Consider the following 10175-nt stretch of genomic DNA (forward strand, 5'->3'; position numbering starts at 1 on the left):
GCAATTAGTCTGATTCTTTGCTTACATTGTAGCATGTTGGAGTTACAGTTTCTTATTCAATGTGTAAGAACATATAGGCTGCCAAAATTAACAATATATTTTGGAGGTCAATAATGGAGCTCTAGGAGAGTCTTTTTTGGACCTGTAAGGAGTTCTTTGACTCTCAGCATTGTCATCTGTTAGGATAAGTCAAGGCCTTGCTGACCAAGTGGCTGTACCACTTTTGTGAAGCCTGGAGGACTGATTGTCCTCTGATGTCACTCTCCTGTTTCATATACACTGACTTAGAATTCATCTCTGGGTCTCCATATCCTCTCTGATCAAGAGGACAGGTGACTTACCCGAGGCTAGGAGTTAGCAAGTGTCCCGTCATCTCCTATGGCCTTCTGACCTGGGAGCAGGAACAAAAATACTGGTTATCTTCTTAACTCTGATGTTTCTAATTGACTTTGGCTTCTATATATGGTTATTAATCACTCAGAGAGAGTGTACATATCTGATTAGTAGAAAAGATTTAGTCAAAAAGGTGCAGAATGTAGCTTGTTGGCAAAGCAGATCTGAACAAAAAATAACACAAAAACATTCTTATTAGTATGTAAGTTTAGTTGTCAGGTGACAGTGTAGCTACATCTGGGTCACAGAAAACATACATATTTCATCTTTTTGTTTGTTTGTTTGTTTGCTTTTTCGAGGTAGGGTCTTACTGTAACCCAGGCTGACCTGGAATTCACTATGTAGTTTCAGGGTGGTGATATTCCTACCTCTGCCTCCCGAGTGCTGGGATTAAAGGTATGTGCCACCACACCTGACACATTTTATCTTTTAAGTACCTGTAAGCTAGAAGCACAGGCAGAACATTTTAGTAGCAATGAAAGCAATATCTTATCAATTTATATAACTTTAAGCCAATTGGATTAATCCAGATATTGTATGTCAGGCAAAGATAATACAGTATAAAAACTTGGCATCTGTTGTCGGGCGTCGTGGCACATGGCTTTAATCCCAGCACTCGGGAGGCAGAGGTAGGAGGATTGCCGAGAGTTCGAGGCCACCCTGAGACTACATAGTGAATTCCAGGTCAGCCTGGACCAGAAAGAGACCCTACCTGGAAAATTAAAAAATTAAAAAATAAAAAAATCTTGGCATTTGAGTTTGAAAGCAACTTTGGATAGTTTGTATACCTACACATGTACCAGTTACTCCCATATCTGGAAGCAGAGCAGCAGTTTAACATTATTTTTCTAGGGCAGGAATCATATCTTAAGTATCAATATATACATAAGCAATGAATTTACTTAAAAGAAACCTTGACAGAGACTGATTATACATAGCTTAAGAATAAAGTCAAATATGGTAATTGTTGAGTTAACCTAGCCTGATTCTAATATACCTTAGAGACATTATTACAAATGCAAAGCAATTTTGAACTGCTTTGTAGCTTAATTAAATAAACATTTATGGCTGTTATATTAAGCTTAAGTGAGCTGTTTGTTTTGGGAGATCTAGTTGGTCTCTCTGATCAACAGTTCACTGTGGATATAGACCACATCCTGGTACAGGGAATTACAGGCCAGCACCAAGAAAAAAGAGAAAGCAACAGAAGAAAAAGACACAGAAGAAATTTGAGGTTAGTTTTCATCTCACTCTTGCTGGGCCTCTTAGAGTCAGAAGATCCCTTTAAGGCAACTTGAAGGCCCCACCTTTTATGCTGATTTCCAGGATATAGTATCCTATAGCACCACTTCAATTTGTGTTCAGATTTTGTGTTCCCCCACTCCCACCCTTTTCCTTCCCCAGAACCCTATCCTCCCTAATGTCCAAGCATCAAGATGCTATTCAGTTATGTCAAAAACTTGGGCTGACACAGGCTAGGAACTGCAGATAAGTGAGATTGTACATGATTGTCTTACTGTGATTGTGTGAGTTCTCTTAAAATGATCTGTTCCAAGTTCATCCATTTTTCTAAAAATTTTAATATGTCATTTCTTTCTGTGGATAATTCCATCGTGTAAGTATACCACACCATGGCTATCCATTCAACCAATGATGGGCACCTGGGTGGATTCCAGTTTTTAGCTAATATCAATTCAACAGCTGTAAACATGGTTGAGCAAATATTTCTGAACAGAGATTTGGAGGTTTTAGTGTAAATACCCAGTAAGGGAATAAAAGGGTCTGCTGATAACTCTATATGCATCCTTTTGAGGAGTCTCCAAATTGATTTCATCAGTGGTTGTACCAGATTACATTCTCACAGTGAACGAGGATTCCTATTGCTCCACAGCCTCACCAACATTTGTTTTCATTTGATTTTTTAATGTTTGCTATCCTTACTGCAGTAAGGTGGAATTTCACAGTTTTTTTTTGTTTTAATTTGCACTTCTTTAATGAAAAGGGATGTTGAACATTTTCTAAAACGTATGTTAGCCATTTGTAATTGTAACCTCTGAGAACTCCCTATTTAGTTCTCTGCCCCACTTTTAGAGTGGGTTGTTTGATTTTTTAATTGTTTCATTTTTTGAGTTCTTTGTAGATTCTAGATATTAGGCTTTTGTCAGTCTTATAGCTGGCAAAGATTTTCTACCATTCTTGGGTAATCTATTGGCTCTGCTTATGGTATGTTTGTCTGTGCTAAACTTTTTAGCTTCATGAGATCCCATAAATTGAATGCTTCTTTAATTTCCTTGGATATTGGGGTTTTGTTCAGGAAGTCTTTTCCCAGTCCTATATTGTGGAGAGTGCCTTCTATTTTTTTCTTCTAGTAGTTGAAGCATTTCAGGTCTTATATTGAGGTCTTTAGGCCATTTGAACTTGATTTTTGTGTATGGAAAATGAATGGGTCTAATTTCATTTTTCTACATATGTTCATCCAATTTGTCAATCACCACTTGTTGAAAATACTTTCTTTTCTCCAGTCTACATTATTGGCAGCTTTGTCAAAGATCAAGCAGCTGTAGTTGCTTGCCCTAAAGTCTGAGTCTTCAATTTTCTTCCATTGGTCTATGTTTCTGTTTTTACTCTAGTACCATGCTGTTTTTGTCACTATGGTTTTGTAATATATCTTCAGATCAGGTATGGTGATACAACCAGAGGTGTTACTTCTGTTTATTATATGCTTGGCTATGTGAGGCCTTCTACCATTTCATATGAATTTTGACATCATTTTTTCAATCACAGTGAAGAACGATGCTGGTATTTTTATTGTTATTGTGTTAAATCTGCATATTGCTTGTGGTAGAATTGTCATTTTCACAATATTATTTCTACCTATCCATGAACATGGGAGGTCCTTCCATCTTCTTAAGTCCTCCTCTCCTTCTTTCTTGAATGTTTTTATATTTTCATTATATAGTTCCATCACATCCTTTGTTAGTGTTATTCCAAGGTATTTCATTTTTTTTGATTGCTATTGAAAATGGAACAGCCTCACTGATTTCTTTCTCTATATATTTGTCCTTTGTATATAGAAAAGCTACTGATTTTTGTACATTGCTTTTGTATCCTGCCATGTTGCTGAAGGAATTTATCACCTGTAGAAGTTTTGGGATGGAGACATATATAGAATCATGCTAACTGAAAATAGGGCTAACTTGATTTCATCCTTTCCAATTTGAATCCCTTTTATTTCCTTCTCCTGTCTTATTGTTTGGGCTAGTACTTCTAGTACTATGGTGAAGAGCAGTACTGAGTGGGCACCCCTGTTTTGTTTCCAATCTGAGTGGGAACTCTTTGAGTTTTTCTCCACTAAGAATTATTTGGGCTTTAGGAGCTTTATATATAACTTTTATTGTGTTGAGATATAAACCTCCATGACTATTCTTTCCAGTGTTTTGATCATGAAGTGGTATTGTATTTTGTCAAAGGCCTTCTCTACATCACTTGAGATGATCATGTGGTTCTTATGATTGAGGTTATTTATATGGTGTATTATGTTGACTGATTTCCATATGTTAAACCATCCCTGCATACTGGGATGAAGCCTACTTGGTCAAGGTAGATAATGCTTTTGATGTGTTGTTGAATTCAGTGTGCAGGGATTTTGTTCAGGATCTTTTCATCTAAGTTCATTAGGGATATAGGCCTATAATTTTCTGTCCTTGCTGCTTCTCTGTCTGGTTTTGGTGTTAGGGTGACCTTATCTTCATAATAGGACTCAGAGAAGATTCCCTGGTCTCCAATTATGTTAAATAATTTGAGAAAAATTGGCGTCAATTATTCTATGAAGGTTTCATAGAATTCAGCTGAGAAGATGTCCAGTCATGGACTTTTCTTTTGGGGAATGTTTTTGATTACCTTTTCAATCTCCATGGATGTGATAGTTTGTTTAGGAGATTGATCTGCCCTGAGTTAAGTTTTGGTAGGTGGTATGTGTCTAGGAATTCATCCATTTCTTCCAGATTATTTAATTTTGTGGAGTAAAGATTTTGGAAGTATGCCCTTATGATTCTTCCAATTTCATTTATGTCTGTAGTGATCTCTCCTTATTCATTTCTGATTTTTTTAATTTCAGAATTCTCTGTTTTTTTTTTTGCTTGACCACTTTGGCCAGGGGTTTGTCAATCTTGTTCATTTTTCCAAATAACAAGCTCTTTGCTTCATTAGTTTTTTAAATTGTTTCTTAGTTTCCAATTCATTAATTTCTGCTCTAATCTTGCCTATTTCTTTCCAAATGGAACTCTTTTGGTTGTATAATTCTTGTTTTTCAGAGCCTTTAGGTGTATAGTCAGTTTATTGATTTTTGATCACTCTGTCTTTATATTGAAGGCATTTAGGGCTATGAATTTTCCCTTTATGAATGCTTTCATTGAGTCACATAAGTTTTGGTAGGTTGTGTTTTCATTATCATTCAAATTTAGGAATTTTAAAATTTCTTTTTTCATTTCTGCAATGACTTATTCATTGTTTAAATTTGTATTGGTTAGTCTCCAGGAGTTGGTGGAGTTCATGATTTGTCTCTTGTTGTTAAATTATAGCTTTAAAGCATTGTGATCTGACATGATGCATGAAGTTACTTCAAATTTCCTGACTTTATGAAGGCATGTTTTATGTCTTAACATATGGTCAATTTTGGAGATGGTTCCAGGGGTTTCTGAGAAGAATATGTATTCTGTAGAGTTGGGGTGAAAAGTTAAGTAGATACCTGTTAGGTCTAGTTGGCCTATGATGTTGTTGAGTGCTATTATTTCTGTATTGGTTTTCTGCTTGGATAGTCTGTCTATTGATGATAGTGGAGTATTGAAGCCTCCAACTATGGTGGTGTTGGTGTTGATTTCTGTTTTATTGTTGAGTAGATTTTGTTTTATACACTGTGGTACACTTGAGTTTGGTGGATATATATTTATGATTGTAATGTGGTCATTTAGGATCATTCCCTTGATCACTAAGAAGTGGCCTTCTTTGTCCTTTCTAATTACTTTTGGTTTGATGTCTATTTTAACAGATATTAATATATTAACACCCACTTGTTTGTTATGTCCTTTTACTTGGAATATCATTTTCCCAACTTTCCCCATGAGAAGCTGTTTATCATTGTGGTGAGGTGGGTTTCTTGAGGACAGCAGATAGAAGGGTCCAGTTTTTTTTTGTTGTTGTTGTTGTTTTTTTGATATATCATAATAGCATGGGTGATTTAAGACAATATTTAAGGATATTACTGTGAGGTTTGAATTAATCCCTGCCATGGTAAGGTATTTTATGGAGTGGGTTGCTTACTTGTGTTATGTACTATTTTGAGCCTGGTTTATTTTGGTTATTGTAATCTTCTTCTTGTTGGCTCTTGCAATTGATTGTTTGACTATATTGTGTGTAGCATTCCCTCAAGTACTCTCTGAAGGTTTGGCTTTGTGTTCATATAATTATAGAGTTGAAATTTTTCATGGAAAGTTTTTTCTTTCACCATGTATTATGAGGGATACTTTTGTAGGGTAAAGTAGATTGGGTTGGAAGACATAGTTTTTGAGACTTTGAAGTGTTCCGATAGCCTTTGTCTATTTTTATCTAATTTACCTTTACCCACAATGGGGAACTTAGCAGGACAAAATAATCCTGCCCCCACTTTTTCTCCAAAAATTCTGAGGATACATTTGGACTTCTCTAAGAGAAACAAGGCATATTTCTGATCCTATCACTTTATAATTTTTTAAGAATAAAAATTTTTAATTAAAAAAAAAAGTTCCTGTGAACAGACCATGAGGGAACTGTAAGATACACTTAAAGGGCCCAATATCAGGATCATTGGAATACCAGAAGGAGAAGAATTTCAGACCAAAGGCATGGAGAACTTATTTAACGAAATAATTGAAGAAAACTTCTCTAGTCTCTTAAAAGAAAAGCCCATAAAGGTACAAGAAGCCAACACAACTCCAAACAGACTGGACCAAGAAGAAATTCTCCAAGACATATTATCGTTAAGACTCTAAACATTGACACCATAGAGAAAATCCTAAAAGCAGCTAGGGAAAAACAGCACACCACTTTCAAAGGTAACCCCATCAGAATTACTTGAGACTTTTCAATGGAAACCCTGAAAGCTAGAAGGGCCTAGAAAGAAACACTGCAAAGTCTAAGAACCTATAGACTCCAACCCAAACTACTCTCCCCAGCAAAAGGATCCCTCATAATAGATGGTGAAAGAAAATCTTTCCATGACAAAACTCAGCTTTACAACTATATGAACACAAAACCAAACCTACAGAGAGTATTTCAGGAAATTCTCCAGAGATAAGAAACAAATAACCAAACTCAAATGCCTACGAGAAGCAGTTCACAATAACCAAAGTCAGTAGGCCCAAAACCTTCAAAGTCCATGAGAACACCAACACAAATCTACCATCACAATATGACAGGAACCAAATCTAATCTCACAGTCATTATCCTAACTATTAATGGCCTTAATTCACCCATCAAGAGACACAAGCTGAGCGCTGAGCGGCTGATGAGCGGGGTCTGCACCCACAGACTGTCTCCACCTCCCGCGCTCCCCATGGGCCTCACGCTCCTTCCCCCACCAGCCCGCCTGCACGTGCGGCCCCAGAGCCGGTGCGAGCTCCTGACTCTGGAGCCTCAGGTAGTGAATACTGACTCTGCCGGGAAATAGAAGAGTACTTTTTGAACAAAAAATATGCCTCCCAAGTTCAAGAGCCACCTAAATGATGATGATGTCACTGGCTCTGTGAAAAGTGAAAGGAGAAATCTTTTGGAAGATGATTCAGATGAAGAAGAGGGCTTTTTTCTAAGGGGACCATCTGGACCAAGATTTGGACCTAGAAAGGATAAAATTAAGCATGTTCAGAATCAGGTGGATGAAGTTATTGATGTCATGCAAGAACATATCACAAAGGTAATTGAAAGAGGGGAGAGACTAGATGAACTACAGGACAAATCAGAAATCTTATCGGATAATGCAACTGCTTTTAGCAACAGATCCAAACAGCTTCGAAGGCAAATGTGGTGGTGTGGATGCAAAATAAAAGCCATCATGGTATTGATTGCTGCTGTCCATTTGCTAGTGATTATCATTCTGATAGTTGTGAGATACCATACTTGACTTGATGGCAGAGCTCCTCATTAAACAAGATCTGGGACAATAAGAACAACAAAAGATTTCTGCATAATTTAAATGAAACTTATGTATATAACTTTCAATTTTTCTTTTTCAAAAAAGAGGTAAGTACCATTTCAAATTGGAACATTGAGAATGTTTCAGTTATCTTCTTCCCGCCTGACAAAATGTGATTTGAGTAGTTACATTTAAGGCAAAGATCTTTATTTTGTTTTATCCCAAGGATCTAATTTGACACTAGATACTTGCCAACTCATTATTTGTATATATTGTTAAACACTGATAAGAAATTTCATACTTACATTTTAGTGGCAGAGAAACTTATATTATTGCTTTAAAGTGAGAGTCAGGCGGGGGGTCAGGAAGCCTATGAAGAGTACCAAATCATTATGCTACAGAGATGCATGGACATCCCATCAACATGTGCAAGACTATCACACTTCTCCTATTATAGTTGCTTTGTAGGCAATTTCCACTTTCACTGCTGTGACAAAAGTGAAATGTAAATGTTTCTGCCTTCAGCTATAACTAAAAACATTCCAGTAAACCTGTTCTCACTGTGTAAGGAAATGTGTTGTAAATTTTTAGTGTTTACATTATGAAAATGGAAAACAGTGTGAATAACATAGTATGGTATTATAAAACTGGAAATAATAAAATTATTGGAGACTGTCACTGGAGTGTTTGAAAGTGAGCAGTATACAGCTACCAGTCATGGTCCACCTGGTTGTCAGTTAAAATCCAATAAAGAGGAATTAATTCTAATGTAAGTGAAATCTACAGGTAACCTTTTCCTAAATTTAATTTTTGTTAGTAGTTTTTTGTCTTTAATTTTAACTAACTCTTTACTATAAGTGCTAAAGTTAGAAAAATCGTGTGATTTAGAATGTTGTATGTTTATAGTCTCTGCTCCTCCTTGGGGAAATGTGTGTTTGACAATTGAGTATGAAAACGGCCAACAGTAAGGAGTAGTGAAATTTCAAGAGCACAGGTAACCTACATGTAATTAATCAGTCAGTAACAAATGCTACAGGGTTACCTTCAATTTGACCTTGTTTTTATAACAAGAAAAGGTGAAAAAACTGCCAACCCCCTTATCATGTTTAGGCAAGTCAGTGTGGAAATATGTACAGTGTTTAGGAGGAGGAAGCACTATAAAAATTTGGAGATTGCAGAAACTTGCGCATGTGGGCAACAGAAGTTAGAAATAGTTTGGTGGAAATTACCAGAATTATTTAAAAGAGGAAAATGATGGTTCTGCATAAAAGATTTCTTTGATCATTTTAATTCAAAATGTATAAAACAGAATCTAGAATTTTTGTTGTTTAATTCTACAGTAGTTAGTACTAAGAGACAAAAATGGTATATTAATAATGTAAAGATATGAAGGGAAGAAGCAGATTAAGAGATAATTCAAGACTTGGAAGTCAAGATCTAAAGGAGCATTGAAAGGAGATGAGGGTCCTGCATGCTATGGGGTGCTGTCTCTGGCCTCCACTCTGTAGCTGGTAGTCTTGGAATGGAAGGGTCTTACCTGAATGAGCAGAATATGCCCTCTTTTGGTATTTAGTTGGTGGTTTTGCTCCAATAACTACTAGTAAAGAGGATTATTTCTTTAAAAGACAGTGTTTTGTTTCTTTTAATATAGTATACCACTTTTAAAAAATAATTATAAAATAAAAATTTTAAATTATTTTTAAAACTTTAAGCATAAAAATACAGTATTTATGTAACAATAAAAAAAAAAGAGACACAAGCTACCAGGATGGATAAAAAAAAATTAGACCCCTCAATCTGTTGACTTCAAGAAACCCACCTCACCACTAAAGACAGACACCTCCTCAGGGGAAAGGTTAGAAAACAATATTCCAAGCAAATGGGAATAAGAAACAAGCAGGTGTAACTATAATAATATTGGAAAAAATAGACTTCAAACAAAAAAGACAAAGAAGGACACTTCCTATTTATTAAGGGAACAATCCATCAAGAGGATATTACAAATAAATGTGTATGCACCAAACACGGGCTCCACAGTTAATAAAACAAAACCTACTTGACAATAAAACGTAAATAACCCCCAACACCATCATAGCTGGGGACTGCAATACACCATTATCAGTAATAGACTGATCATCCAAACACAAACTCAACAGGGAAGAGAGCTCAACAAAACCATAGATCACTTAGACCTAATGGACATCTACAGAACTTTCCATCCCAAATAGACAGACTACACATTCTTCTCAGCAGCCCATGGAACATTCTCTAAAATAGACCATGTACTGGGTCACAAAGACAGCCTTCACATATATAGGAAAATTGACATAATTCCCTGCATGATATCATATCACAATGGTATATTGTTAGAAATCAACAACAAAAGACCCACCAAGAATCTCAACGGCACCTGGAAATGGAACAGCACACTTTTAAACAATAAATGGATAGTAGATGAAATAAAAAAATGAAATTGCAAAATTCCTGGAATGGAATGACAATGAGAACACTTCATAGGAAAACTTATGGGACACAATGAAGGAGATCCTCAGGGGAAAATTCATAGCACTCAATGCCTTCATAAAAAAGACAGAAATATCCCAAATCAATAACCTAA

The 10175-nt window shown here is 36.0% G+C and overlaps 1 protein-coding gene across 1 annotated transcript; it reads left to right on the forward strand.

Annotated features, from left to right (window-relative positions):
• The first annotated feature begins 7093 nt into the window (after positions 1-7093).
• On the forward strand, positions 7094-7578 carry LOC123457331 (vesicle-associated membrane protein 4-like). Its single transcript, XM_045141314.1, has one exon. The coding sequence runs from the start codon at positions 7121-7123 to the stop codon at positions 7544-7546; it is 426 nt and encodes a 141-aa protein (XP_044997249.1). The 5' UTR covers positions 7094-7120; the 3' UTR covers positions 7547-7578.
• The last annotated feature ends 2597 nt before the right edge of the window (positions 7579-10175 follow it).

Source organism: Jaculus jaculus, unplaced genomic scaffold (assembly GCF_020740685.1).
Source record: "Jaculus jaculus isolate mJacJac1 unplaced genomic scaffold, mJacJac1.mat.Y.cur mat_scaffold_36_1_2353498_arrow_ctg1, whole genome shotgun sequence".
Classification (NCBI taxonomy): domain Eukaryota; kingdom Metazoa; phylum Chordata; class Mammalia; order Rodentia; family Dipodidae; genus Jaculus; species Jaculus jaculus.